General features: G+C 41.0%; 1 protein-coding gene across 1 annotated transcript; it reads right to left on the reverse strand.

Moving 5' to 3' along the window:
- Positions 1 to 473: 473 nt before the first annotated feature.
- Positions 474 to 22,062, reverse strand: maoa (monoamine oxidase a). The gene is made up of 15 exons (XM_087829723.1): positions 21,902 to 22,062; positions 20,223 to 20,317; positions 19,812 to 19,949; positions 11,700 to 11,804; positions 11,488 to 11,579; positions 10,423 to 10,564; positions 9,609 to 9,758; positions 6,612 to 6,771; positions 6,440 to 6,536; positions 5,937 to 5,990; positions 5,794 to 5,851; positions 5,608 to 5,705; positions 4,016 to 4,127; positions 3,202 to 3,264; positions 474 to 2,806 (listed from the first exon to the last, which is right to left on the reverse strand). Exons 1-15 carry the CDS (start codon positions 21,954 to 21,956, stop codon positions 2,651 to 2,653), a joined length of 1,575 nt encoding a protein of 524 aa, XP_087685849.1. The 5' UTR covers positions 21,957 to 22,062; the 3' UTR covers positions 474 to 2,650.

The raw sequence follows: 22,062 nt of genomic DNA on the forward strand, positions 1-22,062 counted from the left end.
GATTGGTAAACCTCCATCCACCTTTGCTTCTGAGAAGCTCTGCCGCTCTGAAACGCTCGTTTTACACTCCAGTCATGTTACTGATCTGATGCTATTTAACCTAACCTTCTTTTTAGCACTACTTACTTTTCCTGGCTTTTGTTGCCCCGTCTCAACTATTTTTAAACCAGGTGCTGCCATCAAAGTCAAAATGAGCTTTTATTTTTCTTAAAATGGCACACTAACTGAACTTAAACATTTGATATGTCATATATGTTCTCTTGTTTGCAAATCATTGGATTCTGGTTTTATTTACAAATGACACAGTGTCCTTTTTATTCTTCCTGGGCACATTGGGCACTGGACTAGCTTTTAATGATTTTTTCTCCACATTTTTCTTAACTATTACACCACTGTTTTCACTCCTTTGGACTGTAGCTCTGCTCTGAGTCGACATAATGACACTTATAATACACACACGACACCAGAATAAATCAGGTTAAGGCGAGTAAAAGATTTATTTCACATTTTGTTAAATATCACCAGCTTTGTATGAGGAATCAAAGACATCAAAGAGCAGGTCACAGGAATAGTTAAGAAGGCTCATATACACAGAGGGACAAAGGAAGGGGGGGGTATCTCCAGAAAAACCCCATAATGAATAACGCTGCATCACGTCTGCTGATGGTTTGTTGTGAGTGCTCTAGTTTTTTGTTGTTGTTTTTCTACAGGGTGGATGGAATTACTGGCTTTTGTTTGTTCAGCCAACCATAAACTCAAACACTTTTAGTGAATGTTCAAAAAAGTGACATTATTATTCAATCATTACTTCTAGAACTGCGCATAAAACCTGCACTGGGACTGAGGGTCAGACGGGAGAGGGACACCACAACGAGGGAAGAAGCGCTGCAGGCACAACACAAAGCACACACGGACACAGACATAAGCAGAGGGATCACCTCAACAGTCTGAGCTCTGATGCTGTGTTTTTACACCCGGCTTTACCTGAGTCAAGTTTGTAGTGAGGACATAACTCAGGTAAGGGGAACTTACAAGAGGGATGAGGGCTGAGAGTGTCAGAGTCAGAGTCATAGGCACTTGCGATAAAATGACAAAAACATTACAATTTCCATTAAGGCACAACAGATAAACTACACTCACAAGCATCTTTGGGACAAGAACAGCGTATTTCTTGTAGTGGGCATAAAGAGCTGCACACAGAGGACTGTGCAGAAGGTTGGCTTTCATATCTACACCCCCGACAAATGATTTTAGCAGGACGAATGACTGCTAACGACACTGACAACATCCCCTTTGTAGTCTTGATGATGAGTTTTGACACCTCGGCATATATCAATAAAGTTGTGGTTTGAAGACAATAAGAACAGTTTCTGGGTTTTTCTAAGTCTAGTTGCACAGGGAGAGACCATCCGCACTAACTTCTGATGCACACCAGTCGTTTTGTTCTATAAGCCTGAAGCATTCAAGGTCACTCCTGGTCGATTTATACAAGGGCGTAAAGAAACAACAAGGAACTATAACTGAGAAGTGTTTAATTATTCTTTATAATAATCATTATTGTCACCATTAGTTTATGGATTACCAATTAAATTTATGGGTTCAGTACTTACCTGGCACCGTCTTAATTTTTGGTGGCCATATTTGGTAGCCTGTGTTTGCTGATACCTAAGACTTACTATAGTTTAAACAGAGGATTTATATGAAAGGAGTTACCATGAAGGAGACAATTAGCTATATGAATTCAGTAATTTCATATTAGGGCACATAATTTGCACTTTGGGATGTAAATAAAATTTAAATTTAAGAGAAACAACAAAACCCATTTCACGCGGCACCAACTCAGTTTAGGGTTGCGACTCACATCTGGCTTTAGCTACAAAGACAATGCAAAAATTCACTATTCATTTGTGTTTTCATGGGATTTGCTGACAGAAAAAGCCCCTCCCCCCACTTGTCCTTGAACCTCCTCTCTGATTTTCTATGTGGACAGTGTCACTATACTGACTCTTTTCTCTTCTGAAGTCACTGGATTTCATCAAACAGCTACGGCTGCTTGGCCAGAATAAATCAGCACCTAAGACCAGCAGATTAGACACACAGTGGAAACTCACGCACACGCGCTCGCACACTTTGTACGGAAACTTTGATGACCACGCGCTCACGAATGCATGCTCACCGAAGCATGCGACACAGACGAGGCTCATACACACAGTAAGCATGGCGACTTTTATAAACTCACATATAATCGACACAGTGGATTTCATTGGCATTGTATGGGATAGTAATAGTGACAGAGAAGATTTCCCCTTACGAACTGATTCTGATCTTTTTTCCTTCATTGGTTTCACAATCTGAGTCTGCATGTTTTAAACTGAAGTTAGGCTTTCGTCACTCCTCTCAAACACCTTTCAGTCAGCCCTTCTCACTTGCTTCATTCTCTCTTTCATTTGTGGACAGAGTAACAGTGTGTTAGTGTTTCTGCATGAGCTGAGCAGTCCTTCTTACATCACGGTGTTTCTCAAAAACAATGTATACCCTGTGTAGGTCACTACTCTGTAGTTTGGGCCCATAAAGTAGTGCACTGGAAGTACACAAGTGTCTATTGAGACGTGTTCCCTTGAGATGTGGAGGAGTGAGACGACAGGGTGGTTTAACTCCGGGGGATGATGCCCTTCTTGTAGGCTACCAAGCCAGCTGCGGCGGCAGCAGACAGGAATGTGGAGACTCCTAAGAATTTGAGGAAACCATCAACCGAAGGCAGGTTTCTCTCCCAGAAGGTGGTAACAAATGGGAGTGCCCGGATTTCCTGCAGAACGGAGGGAATGATGATATCAGATATCTGCCTTTTTCATGTGCATGATATTAACTAGATACTTGATAGATGATTTGGCAATATACAACTTATGTAATCTTGGGTCCAAAATGTGTAAACAATGCATAGGTGTCTTAAACCTGCATTTTTTTTACATGACCAGCAGGGGGCAACTCTTCTGCTTGCAAATGATTGTATAGAAAGCGAGGGAGAAAATGACCTCTCTTGGTTTACAACCCCAAGAAACATTATGGTCTTGCCTGGTAGTTTTTTTCCTCATTTGTTACAGGATGATCTTTTTCACAGTATCATTTATGGTAAAAAGTGTTTTGGTTCATTTTTTTAAATCAAAAGCCAACTTGTAATTGGTGCATAAAGACTTCTCTTACATCATTCTCAGGCTCAGGTTGCCAGATCTGATTAGGTTGGAGTTTACCCATCGCACACATGACCTGCGAAAAGACATTGGTGGTGTCAGTCAAAGACTTCAAAAGGATCAAAATACAGTCTAAATTTTAAACATGATACACATTTTTGAGTCTGGGTGATGTTAATAAGATAACTCTTTATTATCATTGCACAGTCATACATAGTACAATAGCACAATGAAATTGGGGAACTGTCCCACATTGGCATTACATACAACACAACACGACACAGCAACTTAACTTAAGTAATAAAAAGAAGAATAAGTGTATGTTTATGTTTAATGCACTCAGATAATCTACTCGGACCTGACTGGCCTTTACTGTAACTGACCTACTCTGCTGCAGAGCCAGAGCTAAGAAACATGGAGAAACATGAACACATGGGGGAGTATCTTAGGAAACCAAATCTAATGTTAATGCCTTGGAAGAAGGACAAACTGCAAGCAGCAGGCGAGTGTCTTAAAGAGAGATTTAGAAGACTGAGTGGGGAGGACCATTTTGATTCTATGGTTTGTTTCAGTCAGCTGTGCTCAGACATAAATGAGAAGGGAGGATGTCACGATTTGATATCAGCTGACCCCCCAGCACTGCTGGCTGAGCATCCACAACACCAGGAGCAGGCTGAGGTGTGACTAATAGGTGTGCCAGCTGCATGATTTAAGTGCTTTCCACCTGGTATATATAAGTAACCTGCCTCCAAGGGTGTTTAAACTGGTAAGAACTGGTATTTGCTAACACGTAGCAGTGAAAAGCAGGTACTTAAATGCTCTCTGACCTCTCTGGCTGCTCTCTCTCCAGCTTGTACGGCCCCCTCCATGTAGCCACTCCATTCGGTGGCCGTCTCTGTGCCCGCAAAGTACAACTTGCCCACCGGCTCTCTCAGCAGTCTGAAGAGAAAAAAAGAGAGAAACAGGAGAGGCTTCAGAGGTTAAACTGGTTTACAGGTTTTAAACACCGTTTTATTTTTAATGTATGCACCAGCATTGTACTGATTTATTTCATTTAAGAATATCATCTCACCTGAATAAGTGCAATATGGGATTATATAACACATAAAGTGAATTTCCTTTGGATTAATCTTCCCACCCCCACTGTGCTCAACGTTAAAGAACCAAAGAAAGGACTTTTGCTTTAACTCTATTTCTTGCAGGGCCACCCGGTATGTGAAACAGTTACTCTGTATTAAAAAGCACAATGTTAGGTTCCCAACTCCAGCTTACTTTTCATTGTGAGTGAGAACACATTTGCACATCTGGTGAGGACATTTAGACATGAAATATGGTTCCCATGACGATTAACAAGGAGTTTCAGATTTTCATATGGAGGTTAACAAAACTCTAATAGTGAACATATGCACCAGGATCTGTACAACAAGCAGCTTCGACTAATAAATGAAACCAGTGTCAATCTATCAGATACCTGCAAACAGCCACGGCACTGGATTGTGTTTTGTGTGTGTGTACAGCTATAGATTTAATGGGCAAATCCTGGGGACACGTCCTGCTGTACTGAAAATGCATTCATTTGTTCACACTCCAATAAAACCCATGAAATGCAGCAACAACACCATTCAGTTAAGAATGCCTCCAACAGGACCAGTTTCTTTCTTTAAAAAAGATTAATTATGAGATCACAGTATTGCTTGTGTGGTAAACATAATTATCCGTGCCACACAAAGTGTTGTGATCTCAGTGAGTCCCCTCTGGAACCGTGCAGGCAGGATCATTTTATGTAGTACAAGTGGTGCTGATTTGCAGAAATAAGTGCAAATCATGCTGAAACATATTGTGGTGAGCTCAGGCGAAGTAGGAGACAGAGACTTCTGTTTCAACCTGCTGTTCCTGCGCTAGCCTCAACGCTAAGCTACAGGAAGCACAGCCTTTTATTAGGAATGCCCTTTCACACAAAGCAATAGAGAGAAGTGCTCAAAATCACAGTGCTCTGCCAGCCACGCTAAGCACAGAACACACAGCTACAGTAATGTTACATACTAACAACAGCAATGACAAATCAACACATGTTAACTGTAGCAGCCGTTATAATGTTACAACTTAGAAACATTAACATCAGGTATAGACCTATAAGCCCTTGGGCCAGCGGCCCCTCCCCCTAGCCCTCTACATAGCCCGCACCTGAAGGGGTCAGTCATCCCCAACAACCCCATCACCCCACACAAAGTCTTTCAAATGTTCAAGGGCCTTCTTTAGGCGAGTTGTCCGGTTGAGCCTGCTACAATACATTAGCCATTAATATTCAGCAGCTGACACATTCAAATAAATTAGGAAGTCAATTGAAATGAAAAGATCACACTTTCATATTTATGTTTATTTTTTTGTGTTTGTACACATGTGAGAGAGAGAGACTCACCTGCCAAACTGAGTAAGGATTCCTGGGGGGAAATAGGCTGTGTAGCAGCCTCCAGAGTACTCCTCTTCACACCAGTTCTTCTCCTCATAGTGCACCGGCTGCAGGAAACAAGCAGGCACATGAGCAGTCAGTCAAGCGATTCTACAGTATCCACATGACTGTGTACCACTCTGCACCCAAACTCACATGCAAAGCCTCATCTGTGCCCAGCACTTTGGAGTAGATCTCACAGATCCTCCTCAACCTAAACACAACAACACAGGAGTTGGGATTAAACTGATCTCACAGCTTGTGAGAATTTTTTTCCATCTCTGTCCACTGGTGTCTACCTTTCTTCCTTGGACAGGCTTGAGAGCTTTCTGCACTTGTGGGCAAGGATGAATCTGGGGGGAGAATGAAGAGAAAACACTACATGAGCATGTGTGGCTGGTTGGATGACTTTATCACTTGTGTTTAGCTCCATTCAAGCACAAATCCTACACTGTATGGAAATAATTGTAGGAGCTCATGCGAGAATACTAGGGCAGAGTCAGATGGTAAAGCTGAGACACAAGCCTACAGGCAAGTCAGTAACCCTCTGATAATCACTAGTGAAAGAAATGTGTATTTCAAACTGACTAAAGCACTCATCATGGTGCAGCATTGTATACTTCTTTGGGGCTGCTGATATCACTTAACGCTAACTGGCAAACTCCAGTAACCACTTGCCAACCAATCTTATAACTCAGGTCTGAAAGCTGTCCTGCAGCAGGTAAATATTTTTGGCGATGTAGTGTACAATATGGAATCAATATACACAATTACAGAGAACTGTTTGAAGCTCTGTACCAACCCCATAATACAAGGTACAGTCCCATCAGGCTTTGTGTCATCCAGGGTGAAGCCGATGGGAGCGCCCTCCTCCTCTATCACCATGCTGCCGCAGTAACCTGGTAACAAAATAAAATGTTAGAAATGGCATCATCTTGAACAGCATTCGCTCTGTGTTTTCACTTCCTGCGTACCCTTTTTCCTCCAGAAGTTCTCTCTGTAGTAGACCATGCACTTTATGATAGAGCCCATGGGAACACGGTTGATCAGCTGGTTCCTCAGTGGGGGCAGCTCAGGGTTGAAGTGCATCTTCAGATTCAAAGCAGGTGGTGTGGCCACGATCACATACTTGGCCTAACACAGAGACAGAGACAGTACACAGTGTGTTCCAATAGTCCGTTTATAACTGAAAGATGTGACCCAGAAGTATCTGCATGGTAGTCATCAGCCATAGTAAGAGATGTTGCAATTCTCCAAATACTAAGGAAAGGGGCTTCAATGCTTCCTTTAATATAGGATACACTGGACTATCCTTTATGCAAAGAGAGAAGAAAACGCTGTCCCATAATTCATTACAATGGACCATCTGACCATAAACTTTCTTGGCTTTCTGTACAAGCTAAATTATACTATGGCTTACTTGTATTTTTAAAGAAAGCAATACTGGTAAACACACCATGCTTTTTTTATGCTCAGTTGCAGTATCCAGATGAAATACATAATCATGCTACAAGATTCTCAACTAACCACAATTTAGTAACTCCTCGAGTTAAAAGTAACTTTTTGAAAAACTCTGTTATATTTAGAGCATCTTTTCAGTGGAATAAGTTGCCTTATGCAATTAGAGAATTGGCTTCTATTCATAATTTTAAAAATCACCTAAAAGCCTATTTAAGCAGTTTTTAATTTATTTGTAAAAATTGTAAGAGGGTAATGTCACTTGTAATGGAAATTGTGTATTATTTGAGTGTTTTTTTTTGTTTGTTTGTTTTATAATTTTTAATATTTACATGTTTACATTTTCAGAATTGTAAAACCTTATTGTGGATGTAAGAGCCAAATTATGTGGACATTCTGCATCCAACTCATTGTGTAACATTTTATTTGGTGGTATTCGATGGTTTGGGCCCCAGGAAGACTAGCAACCACTGTTGTGGAAGCTAATGGGGTTCCTTATAAATAAACAAATAAATGAAAACAATCCACCTAATCAACAAAGTAACACAGATCATGTACATTTTAACTGCTTTTTTCCAAGCAGCCAGTAGATGGCAGCCAAAGAGCAGCAGTGCCAGTGAAGTTTGTGAGTAACACTGTGAAGGAGTTACTGTTTTACAGGTACATGGATGTTTCATATTCAGACTGCATCATCTCACATTATGTAGTGTATAAATATAGTATCTGTTTCATTTCCTAATACATAATAAAATCAAACAAACACTATAACAGTTATTTGAAACATGGCTGCAGTAACAGGAAAACAGTAAAAGGAAAGTCCTGCATTCACAATCTACTGAAACATAAGAGCAGCGTCATTATTCATTATCTTATCAGCTCGTTAACGGTGATGTATCCATATAAGCAAAGTCATTCTGACTATTTGTTTTGTGGGCCATTTGAAGGTTGGGAACCACTGGACTGAACTAATCAATTGTGTCTACAAACCCAGTTTCAGAAAAGTTGTGACATTGTGTAAACTGTAAATGAAAACAAAATGCAGCCATCTTTTATTCACATATACAGAAAAGTATCAGAAATCTACTTTTATCATTTACAGAAACAAAAAGCTCACTTTGAATTTGATGGCAGTGACATGTCTCAAAGTGACATGATCAGCTATAAAAAGAGCATCTCAGAGATGCTCTGCAAAAAACCCCAAAACTGTTTCTACAAATTGTGGAGCAATTTCAGAAAAATGTTCCTCAACATCAAACTGAAAAGAATAATATCATCAAAACATTCCAAGAATCTGGAGGAATTTCTGTGTGCAAAGGATAAGGCTGAAAATCAATAATGGATGCCCATGATCTTTGGGCCCTGCTGCATCACTGCACTAAAGCAGGCATGATTGTCATGAAATCACTGGGAGGGCTCGGGAACACTTCTGGAAATCACTGTCTATGAACACTGTACTGTTCACAAATACAGGTTAAAGCTCTATCATGTGAACATGATGGTGAAACACCGCCATCATTTCTGGGCCAAAGCTCATTTTAAACAGACTGAGGCAAAGTGGAAAATGTTCTGTGGTCAGAGAAATCAACAGAAAGGCTTCAGCAGAAGTAATAGAGTTGGGGTGTTGAACCGGCCTGCCTGCAGTCCAGACCTTTCACTAATTTGGAGCATTATGAAATGGAAAAAAAAACAAACAAACAGACATATGACGGAGAGCCAGAACTGTTGACATATATAATCAAACATAAATGAGACAACTTCCTGCTCCCAAAGGTTTACTACCTGCTCTCCTCAGTTGCTGAGGAGGTGTTAAAAGGAGAGGCGATGCTAAACTGTCTTAAACATGGCCCCATCGCAATATTTTGGAGAACAGTTGCTGCCATCAAGTTCAAAATGAGCTAATATCCATTTGCACTTTCTATGCTCCGTTTATGAGATTGAAAATAATTACATTATTTTTATTTGACATTTTTACACAGCATCAACTTTTTCAGAATCAGGATTGTACGTACATCTGCACATATATTTATTTATTTCCTGTTTTAAAATGTCTCCCTTTGCAGCCATCACACAGATGAATGTGAGTTAAGTTAGATATTTTCCTCTGAAATGCAGGGACATAAAAGTACAAAGTATCATAAATTGGAAAACGTTAGAGTAAAGTTTAAGAATCACCTCTCTGTGATACAAGCCCATGCTGCTGAGGGACCTTCCATGTTGCTCTGAGTGCCTTTCCTCTATTTTCCTCTCATTATTTTATCCTCAATTTTTCCAAGTTCTGCTCAAAGGGGTTTCTCTCCATCTTGTTGTAATCCCTTTGACCATTTAGTGCGGCGTGCCATGAGATGATTTGGTGCTAGATACCATTAATAAACATTAATCGAGCTCCTCGAATATTTACTAGAATGGACTTCAAATGCTCACTTTCAGCTCAATATTATATGTAAGGAAAAACATAAAAAGTGTCCTTAAAGAATAGTACTTCAAAGGAAATACTGGTGATATACTCATCTCACCTTGTAGGTCTGCTTGTCCACGGTCTCCACCACAACCATGTCTCCGGTCTGGTTGATCCTGTAGACTGGAGACTGCAGCTTCACTCGGTCTCCCAGCTCCCTCGCCATGCACTGACTCACCTGATTCGAACCCCCTACAAACTTCCTCTCCTTGAAACGCAAAGAGAGCAGAGTTCAATGAGCACCAACAGGGAGAGCAGATGCAGCAACACTGGTTTCTATTTATATTGGGTGGAAGTGACTCTGATCCCCCACTGGGTACCCCTCAGCAAGGCTAATAAACTCCCATTTTGGAATGAAACCGATAAAATCCCCTGATTTATCCTGATGATACGCACCGGTTATCCTCAGTCCACCTTCATTTCCTTCACTACAAATTTCTGCATCTTAATTCAAAAGAAACACGTTCATAAAGCCAGGCCAGCAAATGTTGAATGATGAAGTGAGGAGGTGGAGAGAAGTTTGGGCTGTCAAAGCTCCGATACACAAAACTAAATCAGTGCTGACCATTTCCATGTGGTTAGTGCCAACATCTCTCTCATCCCTGACCAGAAACACATTGTGTGTATTCCTCTGTGGCATTTGGATGAATTTGTCGAGCAGTCGCTGTGAAAGCACGAGCTAAACCTAAATCAGTCCTGGGCGGTGAAACGAGGTGAGCCTCTTCTTGTCTTGTTTGATTAAAGACACGTTTTGCAGGAGGAGTGCAGCTGCACTCGAAGCAATGCATACCAATTGCATATCCATATGTTTAAGATGACTATGTGTAAATACTTCAAACAGTAGGTATTCAGTAATCAGTAGGAGGACATACCTGTCCTCCATTGGTGGTGGAGCATATCCTCATTATTCCTCCGCACTGTTTGACGTACCAGAGTAACCAGAGAGCCGACACCTCGTGGGGTTCAGAGGTCACGATCAAGTTGACAAACAGTGTGGCGAAGCGACGAGCAGTTCTGGGAGAGATTACATGGAAGGTAAGAAGTCTTTAAATACTGCATGTACCCCAGTCACAATTTTTATATTCTGTAAGAGTGTGAACAAAGCACAAATAAATCACCATGTCAGGGATTTCTGTTAGCTTGTCCTACTTTTCCAGCAGGGACTTGCACATAATCTACATTTGAGCAGTTTCAAAGTTGAACTAAAGTTTTATTTTAGTTTAATATAGGATACATTACAGGATTAATTCAAACGCTGAAGCAGTACAATCATTTAATTAGTGCAGGACTGTTGTCATTTACTTTTATAAGCTGCATATTTTAAATTTACACAGTAATTAGATTATCAAAAACATTCTCACTCACAGTGCATCATATACTGAAGCTTCTCCACCAAAAACCTCTATGAAATAGCTACAACCTTCAGCATCAGTTTTCAAAGTTTTTGCAGGGATGAGAATTATTATTCTTATTAGTGCTGACACAGGAAGCTGTAACCATTTCCACCTCTGCAAGTTTGAGTCACTGAACTGGACCTTATAACTGTGACTGTGGTGTTGGAGCCTTTTAGATCATTTTATTGGAATTAGCCAATTAACCAAAATTAACCAAAGAGCGTTCATTTGACTTCCAGCTTCAGTGAGTGGAATTCTAGCATTTCATGCCAAGTCTGTTGTGCAGAATGCTGCACCCATGAAACCTTAGTAACTGGGGTTGCTAACATTAGCTTATAACCTAGCACTCCACCAGCCGGCCTCGCTGACTCATATGAGATATTAGAAAATAAAACGACATTTCTTTAGTTAGAGACCACCTTCAACATTTGTGTCACATGATTTAACAATACAACTTTACCCTGCATATAAACGTTCAGAGATAACAGGATGAATAGCTAGACCTATTCTCTGCACAAACGGGAAACATTTTGAACATGTTACCTGGTCCAGCAGAGTTTTTCAAAGAGTTCCTGCATGGTCATCTTGTCCCACTCCTCAGCATGGGGAGCTCTCCAGGGAGCCTCTCTGGGAATCTGAAATGCAGGAGGATGTTCAGCACGAGTTAGGCATGTAGCAGGTGTGCAACCTGTCCAGTAAACCAATCTATAATGTGTATTAATAAGAATACTCATTAATAGTGAGAACTGCTTTACCTCCTCGCCCATCTTATCCATTGTTCTAAAGAGGTTGTTGAAGTCCATCAAAGCGATGGGGTTCCACATGGGAGGCAAGGAGCCTTTGAATGGGTACGACTTTCCCTGTTGGACACATGATTGCGGCCATCATCACCAAAACAATATTCTTCAATCATCAAATAAGCACAGCTTTTATAAGCAATGGTTAATGATGGCAGCATTCAAAGAACAACATTTCAGCATTTGCCATTAAAGATTTGTTTCAGTTGACCTCTAACTGACTGTGAAAGCAGTTTGAAGAGTGGTGGGGAAAGTGGAGTAATAGCTTGTGCAATGTTTACAACTGAACCAAAGATACTGAATCATTAAATGTGATAAGAGTAGCCATAATCTAAAGCCATAGTTTTTATGCCTGGTCTGGTTTATTCCTGCATTTCTCAATCACACACAAAGACATACAAACACAGAGGTGACAGTCAGGGGTAGATGCGATGGGTTTAAAACCACTAAAGTGTTGCCACACCACAATTGTAACTAGAGATTAATTTTTGTTGCTTTCTAGCAAAGTTCCCTTAGCTATGTGGAGGATAACAATGGTATGAGTACATTCATTTATGTGTGTTGATGCAACCTCAAATAATCTCTCAAGCATATGACGCTAGAGAGATTTTTGAGAGCTTGAGTACTGAGAGTTTTGCTTGACAGGAACATTTATTTCAAACCTTATTAAACACAAACTTCCTTGAAAGAGAAAAACTGTCTATACATCTTTGTGGAAATGCCCAAGCCTCACAGAGCTGTCAGCTCAGAGACAATTCTGGAATAACACTTACACTTACACTGTACTGTCTTGGTCTGCAGCTGCAGCTGCAGCTTAAACTAATAATGTCTCCTATTATTTACAGTCTCTTAACTTATTGTGTTGTGTAATGTAATACCACTGTAATAGAGCCAAAGGAAAAATACAAATATAGAATATCAAAATTGTTTAGTTCTTAATTTCATTGTAAAACAATGCAGCTGTAACTGCATTGTTACTGCATTGAAGGAGACTGGAGGCATCAAGGTAGCACGGAGGGAGGTTAGCCAACTATTGGAGCTGCAGAAAGGTGCGACAAAGAAGGTGCCTAAGAAGTACAGCAAGTTGTCCAATACCTGAAGCCTTGGAAACTGCCAAGCAAAGACTCACAGCCTTAGCCAGCTGCTTAAAGAGGTACATGAGAGAGATAGAATGCAGGAGAATAACACCAGCTGTTCTACACAGAACCGGTCAAGGTGTGCTCTCAGTGGCAGGGGAACAATTTGAGAACAACACCAACAAGCACAAATGAACCCGCTGCTAGTTGACGAGAGACACCCGGAATGGCTAACTGAAAGCCGGATGGTCCTGATCCTCAAGGACCCCCAGAAGGGATTGTTCCCATCCACCTACCGGCCAATAACCTGCCTCAGTACCACATGGAAGCTCCTGTTGGGCATCATGGCGGCTAAGATGAACAGGCACATGGGTCAGTACATGAGCGATGCACAGAAAGGGACGGGCAAGAATACCAGAGGTGCAAAACACCAGCTACTGGTAGACCGAGCAGTCAGCCGAGACTGCAAGACCAGGCTGACAAACCTGTGCACTCCCTGGATTGATTACAAGAAGGCCTATGACTCAATGCCCCACAGCTGGATACTGGAATGCCTAGACCTGTACAAGATCAACAGGACCCTAAGAGTCTTTATCAGGAACTCAATGTGGATGTGGTGGACAACATTAGAAGCCAACTTCAAGCCCTGAGGTTGTATGCTAAGCTCAAGGAAGGAGGTTAGAGGCTAGTTAGTGTCAGTACCACAGTGGCTGGACAAAGCTGGACTGAAAGACAGCACAGAGGCGCTAATCATGGCAACACAGGAACAAGCATAGAGGCTGGGCTCTATCATCCCAGGCAAGACCCCAGGTGCAGGCTGTGTAAAGATGCCCCTGAGACAATTCAGCACATAACAGCAGGGTGCAAGATGCTAGCAGGCAGGACATACATGGAACGTCATAACCAAGTGGCCGGCATAGTATACAGAAACATCTGTGCCGAATATGACCTGGAAGTCTCGAGGTTAAGATCCTGTGGGACTTCCAGATACAGACGGACAAAATGGTGGTGGCAAACCAACCAGACAACCGGACAGAGACGGCCGTAGTGATAGATGTAGCGATTTAATATGACAGCAACATCAGGAAGAAGGAACACAAGAAGCTTGAGAAATACCAAGAGCTCAGGGAAGAGCTTGAGAAGATGTGGAGGGTGAAGGTAACAGTGGTAATCGGAGTACTAGGTGCGGTGACTCCAAGCTAGGCAAGGCGATAGCACCTTTGTTTTTTAGTATTCACAGTCTATTTTCTACTGTTACACAGAAGTCAGTGACAGACAGAGAGGGACGTTGATGATGTGTAGCTGCTCCCATGCACAGAACAACAGGTCTGTCTCCATGGTGACCACAGCCAACCGAATACAGGAGGAGAGAAGAAGAGGGGAAGACAAGTAAAATTATAATTCACGCTGGGAGTAATGACACCCAGTTACATCAATTGGAGGTCACTAAAATCAATATTGAATCGGTGTGTAACTTTGCCAAATCAATGTTGGCAATGACCAGGAGTGCATGTTTAGCTGCATGTTATCCTTAAATTGCTGCCTGCCTGAGTGGTGTCCAAAAGATTATGTGGGCTCTAAAGATAATTGGGAAACTTTCTGGAGGAAACCTGTTCTTGTTAAGACAGACGGCATCCATCCCACTTTGAATGGAGCAGCTCTCATTTCTAGAAATCTGGCCAAATTTATTGAACCCCCCAAAATATGACTATCCAGAGTTGCAGTCTTACACGCCTCTTTGCAGCTCCTCTCCTCCTGTTATCCCCCAAAAACCTATTTCCATAGAGACTGTGTCAGCTCCCAAACAGACAAAAAACAAACTAAAAACCAGCAATAAACAACTTAAACATAAAAAATCACAAATAAAGAACAATACAGTATCCACATCTCAACCAAAGAGTAAAACAGTGAAATGTGGAACATTAGGTCTCTCTCTTCCAAGTCTCTGTTAGTACACAACTTAATAATTGATCAACAAATTTATGATTTACTCTACAGAAACCTGGTTAAAAGCAGGATGATTATGTTAGATGAATCAACACCCCCGAGTCATTCTAACTATCAGAAACCTCAAAGCACAGGCCGAGGGGGCGGTGTGGCAGCATGTTTCCACTCCAGCCTATTAGTCAACCAAAGACCAAGACAGACTTTTAATTAATTTGAAAGCCTGATGCTTAGCTTTGTCCACCCCAGCTGCAAAACTCAAAAACCAGTCTTATTTGTAATTATCTATCGTCCACCTGGGCCTTACCCAGAGTTTCTCTCTGATTTCTCAGACTTTTTATCTGATTTAGTGCTCAGCTCAGATAAAATAATTATTGTGGGTGATTTTAACATCCATGTAGATGCTAAAAATGACAGCTTCAACATGACATTTAATCTGTTATTAGACTCAATTGGCTTCTCTCAAAACGTAAAAGAACCCACCCACCACTTTAATCACACTCTAGATCTTGTTTTAACATATGGCATAAAAACTGAACATTTAACAGTGTTTCCTGAAAACCCTCTCCTGTCTGATCATTTCCTTTTTACAATAATTGATTACACAGCAGTGGGGAGTTGACTTCATCACAGTAGATGTCTTTCTGAAAGTGTTGTAACTAAGTTTAAGAATATAATCCACTCACTGTTATCTTCAATGCCCTGTACCAACATAGAGCAGAGCAGCTACCTGAACGCTACTCCAACAGAGGTCGATTATCCTGTTAATAACTTCGCCTCCTCACTATGTGTGACACTGGATACTGTAACTCCTGTGAAACTGCAGGCTTACTTGTTGTTCCTAGAGTATTTAAAAGTAGAATGGGAGGCAGGGCCTTACATTTTCAGGCCCCTCTTCTATGGAGCCAGCATCCAGTTTGGATTCAAGAGACAGACACTATCTCTACTTTTAAGACTAGGTTTAAAACTTTCCTTTTAGCTAAAGCATATAGTTAGGGCTGGACCAGGTGATCCTGAATCCTACCTTAGTTATGCTGAAATAGGTGAGTTTTTCGTTTTCAGTCACCTTTCTCATTCACTATGTGTTAACAGACCTCTCTGCATTCAAAACATTCAGGAAAAAAGGGAGCTTTTCCTTCCCACTGTCGCCAAAGTGCTTTCTTATAGGGGTTCATATGATTGTTGGGTTTTTGTCTGCATGTATTATTGTAGGGTCTACCTTACAATATAAGGCACCTTGAGGCGATTGTTGTTGTGATTTTGCGATGCATAAATAAAAAATAAATTAACAAAAAATGGAAACATCTGCTTCCACACCAGCAAGCAGGGAAGTGTCCTCAATCAGAGGACCAAAGAACGCTACTTGAAGACAAAGGTGACTGTACTGCAGAGGAGGACTTTATGACAACACTCTAAAGATAAAGATTTCACAGAACCACAGAAAATGCTAATCACTGCCCTTAGCCTTTTACCCAAATTATATTGTACGCTCTAATCTGACTTCGAAACAAACATCTATTATCAATAGTTATTTTATTGCCTATTGTAATATACAGTACTGGGAAAATGTTTGCTCTTCTTAATTTCTCATTTGTTAAACTACATTTAGTTTTAAAATTTAGTAAATTATTATTAGATTCGATTAATTAATACATTAATTTAGTAAGGAAAAAGCTAAACAAACCTACCATGTCCTAAATCGTGAATTTACTGTGATCAACCACATTTTTTGGAAAGCTGAACTTTGGAACTGCAGGCCTCACCTGCCTCCGTCAAGGTGTTTGTAATTTACCAACAGCAATTTTAAAATTTCACTAATGTAGTAAAACACACACACACACACGGTATAAAAATATAGGTAATAAAGACTGATTGCTGTGAACTGCCGATGCAGGGATTGGTTCCCAGGTGTAAGATAATAAATCATATCTAAACAGCACCTCTGACGTCAGTCTAAAGATTTCTTGGATTTCTATCTTGCAGAGCATTCATTATTGGCCAATATAAAATGCAAACAGTTTTACATTATCTGATGGTTTCACTGTGATTATTATAGCATTCTAAGATCTGTTCAAGATCTGTTTTGTGTTGTCATAGTGTTTTCTTTGTTCTTTGTCAGACTGTCTGTGTCTCATGTCTCTGTTCCTGTTTGCTATCCTCCAGTGTTTGATGCATCAAGTGTTTTGTGAAATTTTCAGATTCTGATTATTCTCTTGTTGTTGTTTTTTTCCTGTTTAAAAAGTTCTGGCTTGAGAATCTTTCATTTGGCCTAATTTTTGCCACACCCATAACAGGGTAGCCAAAGCAATAGGGGCCACTTCCCTCACAGCTTAATGGTAAGCTCAGTCCACCAGCTGGTAAAAGGGAAATAATTTGAGGATCCCATCCCACAGGGCAATGGAGATCATTATAGTGCAGTCATTTTCAAAATATATTTTTAGGATAGCACTCCTATTAGTTACAGCCACGAGTAGATGGAAAAACAGGCCCAGGGAGGGAGCAGGACTCTTAACGTCCATCTTGGACTATTATAACACTTGTTGGGTAGGGGTGGGTAGTGTTTGTTAATAGTCCAAATGGCCCAGGGGAAGAAGTTGTAGAAGCTGTTTGTGAGTCTGGGATGTGGGACCTGATTGGTGGAGGGTCAAACAGGTGGTAGGCGGGGTCACCTGTTTTTGTCTGAGGCAGGAGAATCTAGCGATGGACTCGGGGGTGGCAGAAGACGCACGACCTGATATTGTTGTGTTGGTGTTGTTCCCAGATCATCATACTAAATGTTGTTCCAGGATCAACATTGCAAGTGACCAATCAGAATGTTGTGACGTCAGACTTTTGCGACTTCGGGGAAAACCACTGTAAAACAAAAAACTGTACTTAAGCTGTGAGAAACCGCCTCTGTTCGCCGATCAACAGACCCTAACCCTTTAATAAACGTTAAGCAGAATTGATATTGTCCTTGCAACATTGGAATTTCATAAATGCACGAATAGCTTGGCGCGCAAAAGAATAATGTCACAACAATGTGATTGGTCACTTGCAATGTTAAACCTGGAACAACATTTTCATGATGATCTGGGAGCAACACCAACACAACGATATCAGATCATCCGGCAGAGGACAGCCAATGACTGTTTTGACAGTATTAATAACCCTCTGCGCAGCGCTTCTATTATCAGTTGTGGGCCTTGTGTACCAGACAACCAGGCAGTAAGAGAGCACGTCCTCCCCTGAGGAGCGGTAGAAGCCCAGCAGTAGCTTCTAGTCCAGGTTTTTCTTCCTTGGGACAAGGAGGAAGTGCAGACACTGTTGGGGGTTCTTTACCAGAATGTTTACCGAGCTTGAACCTAGGAACAGGTGGCAGGGGGGATCTGAAGGGGTGGCAGAGGACAGCCAATTATTTTTTTGGCAGTATTAATTACCCTCTGAGCAGCCTTTCTATTCTCAGTTGGGTGATAAGGATGTCTGGGATTATAGAGTTGAATGTTGAGCTGTAGTCCATGAAGGGCATCCTCACATAGCTCTTCCTGTTAGCCAGATGGCTCAGCGCTCTGTGAAGGGTGACAGTGATGGCATTTCCAGTATTTCCAGATATTTAATTTTTCCCCCAAACCACTGTCCAAACCCCCCCCCCCCCCCCCCCCCAAAAAAAAAAAAAAATCAAATCAAATAAAACCCTGAGCTCGGTGTGAGCTTTGGTAAGATATTTCTTGTAGTTGGTCATTAGGTTTGCACACATTTCAGGAGTGATTTTGGCCCACTCCTCTTTACAGAAAATCTCTAAATGCTTTAGGTTTTAAAGACCCCCACAGCACATTTTCTACAGGACTGGTAGAAAGGTCTGGTCTGGAGAGTGGCTAAGCTGCGAAATGAACTTAACATTCTTCTTCGTTGGCCACTCCTATGTTTCTTTGGTGGTATATTTTGGGTCATTGTCATGCTGGAAGACTCATTCATATCTTCAGTTTTTTTGGCCAATGGAAGAAGACTCTTGTCCAAGATTTTATGGCACATAGTCCAATCCATTGGCCCCTCTATACGGTGAAGTCATCCTGTACCCACAGCAGAAAAACAGCCCAAAGCACAATATTTCCACCTCTGACTGTGGGGATTGTGTTCTTTAGGTCATACTCATCACTTCTCCTCCTCCAAACACTGTGGGTTAAGTTGTTGTCAAAGAGCTTGATTTTGTTTTCATCTGATTACATTACTTTCTTCCAAGGCTTCTCTAAATTTTTTAGGTGTTCACTGGCAAACTTAAGAGGGGTTTGTAAATGTGCCTTCTTGAGCTGGGAGACCTTGTGAGTGCTGCAAGATTTGGTATATGGTAAATGGAGTGGTTCTTATACAGCACATTACTATTCTACTTGAACGCTCAAAGCACTTTAGCATGTCTAACGTACCCGTACCTTTTGATTAATAGATGACCTGCTCTACCTCCTGAGCCACATTATTCTCTAATTTTAGACCATTACAACCAGTGTGTTACCATTGGTGTTTTTGGTGACTGTTCCTAGTCTTGAGATCATTAACAAGCTCCTCCACTGAGTATATATGTTCTGTACGACCGTGTGTGGGGGGAGTGGCTAATTTAGCAGATTACAGTCAAGTGAACAATGATGATAACAATGTTTTACTTTGTGTGTAAAAAATTTGTTTTTCGTGCAAACAAAATATTCCCAAAAAATGCTTCAAACTCTACTGCTGATGGCAAAGAGGCTAGCTCTGTTAGCTCATGCAAAAGTGAAGCTGACAGGAAATGTGCCAGCAGCAGAAAGTAGCAATTGAAAAATGTTGATAAAGATCCTTGTTGCCATGCCTACTGCGTGATGCCAGAGGGGTAGCAGAGACTTGGATTTCCTTTTTATTGGATAATGGGTCAGACTCAGGATATGGTGCATCATCTTCTGAACACTGTCATCATTTACTCCATCACTTAAAGTGAAGAATACATCTGGAACATGTCATGATCTGTCACGGACTACACAGAGATAACATAAACCAAGAGAGCTTGGAGTGGAAAATTATCTACAATAAAAAAAAAGACACTCACATTAACATAATGCACCAAGTTCTCCTGCTCGTTGACTTTGTAGGTCTTTATGCCGTACTCTTTGGCCAGACGGAGGATGCGGTTCTGTGTCGGTCCAATGTAGGCACCGCCTAGATCAACCCACTTTGCCTCTTTATTCTAAAAGACACATACTCGCAATTAGATCATGACAAAAAAGAAAGAAAGAAATGTCACAGATATTTCTGAAAAGGCTAACTGATCTATGTTTGTACTTCTACGCTCATAAATGACTTGAATATAAATGTCATTTATTTTCTGTATGCCCATTAAAAGCAATAGATACACCATCTTGGTTGTAAAATTAAAAAGCTGGAAAGTATTTATATTACTGTTACTGATTGTCTCTTTTATGAGCCGCTCCTACAGTAGTATTGACACTCTTTGCCTTACCTGCACAGTGAAGGTACGACCACCAACCCGGTCTCTGGCTTCCAACACTACAGGATCGAGCCCACTGGCTTTCAACAGCTTTGCAGCACTCAAACCTGCAGAAGGACAGAGACACCAACAGGACTTACACATAAGGATTCAAGCAATATATGTGCTTTCTATACTTGTAAAAAAGGCAATAGCAAAAGGCACACAGGGATTTTAAAGGTCTTTTAAAATTAATGACAAAAAAGGCTTCCAAAAATCCCCTTCTCAAAGAAAAACCTTGTTTTTGCGCTCTATTAGATCACTCAAAACCAGATCAAGAGGATCGTTTGGAAAATCTTATAAGAAACATAAAGATTTGAACTTCTTTGTTTATTTTTAAAGTAAATCTGGTTTCTCTTATGCTAGTTGGGACACTGTTATACCATCAACAGGTATTCCCACTTTAATTGTTTTCCGTTGTGCATTTACAGTGATTAGTTTTTTGGTAGGCATACAACTCTTAAATACAATTACATAACATTTGCTTTTCAAATGAACTGAGAGAGCTCTGGGGAAAAAATAGAGGGGGGCAGGGGGGATTGAGGTTCTCAACAAATCACAAACCAGCCAACCAGCTGATCATGTGGGGAGGAAGAGCTAACAAGTAAAGCACTGAGCACTGGCTCACCAACCACAGAGTATACAGTAGATAAACAGCTTGTCATACACTGACCTCTGGCATATGGAGTATGGGTATGTCACAGGTTTTGCTGTGAGACTGGGCAGGGCAGACATCTCCGAAATCATCGGAGCACTTTTGCAAATAGGCTCTATCTTGACAAACCGACCAGATATCTGAAGATTAAACCTCTACATTCTCAGCTAAAAAAATATTTAAAGTGTATTTGGTGACATACAAACAGGGTATTTAAAGGCAAGTTCAGTTAGAGAAATGCCCAATAAAAAGACTGGCCAGCAGGCCAAAGCAATGGTTTTTACTCGAACAGCATGAACCCCACCCCCTGAGTTTGATGGGTGAGGTTGGCAGATAAAAATAATTCATGAAGACAGCTGCAGGGTCAGGACTGCCAAAATTAATTAAATAAATACATCATTAAATAATTGATTAAATGTGTCAATAATTAAATACAATTTGAAATTAATAAATACATAATTTATTCAATGTTTTGAATGAAATTAATGGGCATTTAATTAATTATTTAAACATTTATTTAATTAATTAATTAATTTCAATTTTAATTAATTAATGACAAATGTAATTATTTATTTAATAGCGTATTTTATTAATTTATTTCCTCACTCCTGGCCCTCCCTGCAGCTCACGTCCTCTTATGTAACACAAAGTATGCGCTGGTTGATCAGCTGTTACTCAACTGCGGTGATACAGAGGTGAAAGAGCTGGAGAGAGGAGGAGAGGGGAGGCAGCCTCACGGAAGAAGAAGAAGAAAAACACTACGAATAATAAAAAAAACTCTCCGTCACTCTCAGCTCTGCACACACACACACACACACACACACACACGGCTACAGCTTCTTCCACTCGCTCACGGCCACAGTTGTGTAGTTACCTTCCACAAAGCGCATCTGACCGCTACCGGCTCTGCTCGGAGCTTTGGCTTTAATCAGTTTATTTGCTCAGCTCTTCCGCGGAGCCTGAACACAAAACTAAAGTTTTCTGACGTGCAGCCTACCTGATATGCCCGCGCCGACCACTATAACATCGTAGGTGTTGCTGGGTGCAGTCATGTTGCTGGGTGGTGTGTCTTCTTTCACCTCTTGGTTGTGTCAGCTCTGGATCCAGATGCGCACCCTACCGAACGTAGGGTGCGCATCTGGATTAAAAAGCGCCGGG

The sequence above is a fragment of the Neolamprologus brichardi genome, chromosome 16, assembly GCF_056152115.1.
Source record: "Neolamprologus brichardi isolate AB-2024 chromosome 16, ASM5615211v1, whole genome shotgun sequence".
NCBI classification, from domain to species: Eukaryota; Metazoa; Chordata; class Actinopteri; order Cichliformes; family Cichlidae; genus Neolamprologus; species Neolamprologus brichardi.

Bases quoted from the DNA above. Each gene is read 5' to 3' on its own strand.
- maoa (XM_087829723.1), bottom strand. From the start codon at position 21,956: ATGACTGCACCCAGCAACACCTACGATGTTATAGTGGTCGGCGCGGGC. The intron at 11,805-19,811 runs GTGAGTGTCTTT...TGTGTCCAACAG, and splicing joins ACTTGGTGCATTATGTTAAT to GGAAAGTCGTACCCATTCAA. The intron at 6,537-6,611 runs GTACGCAGGAAG...TTTTGTTACCAG, and splicing joins GAACTTCTGGAGGAAAAAGG to GTTACTGCGGCAGCATGGTG.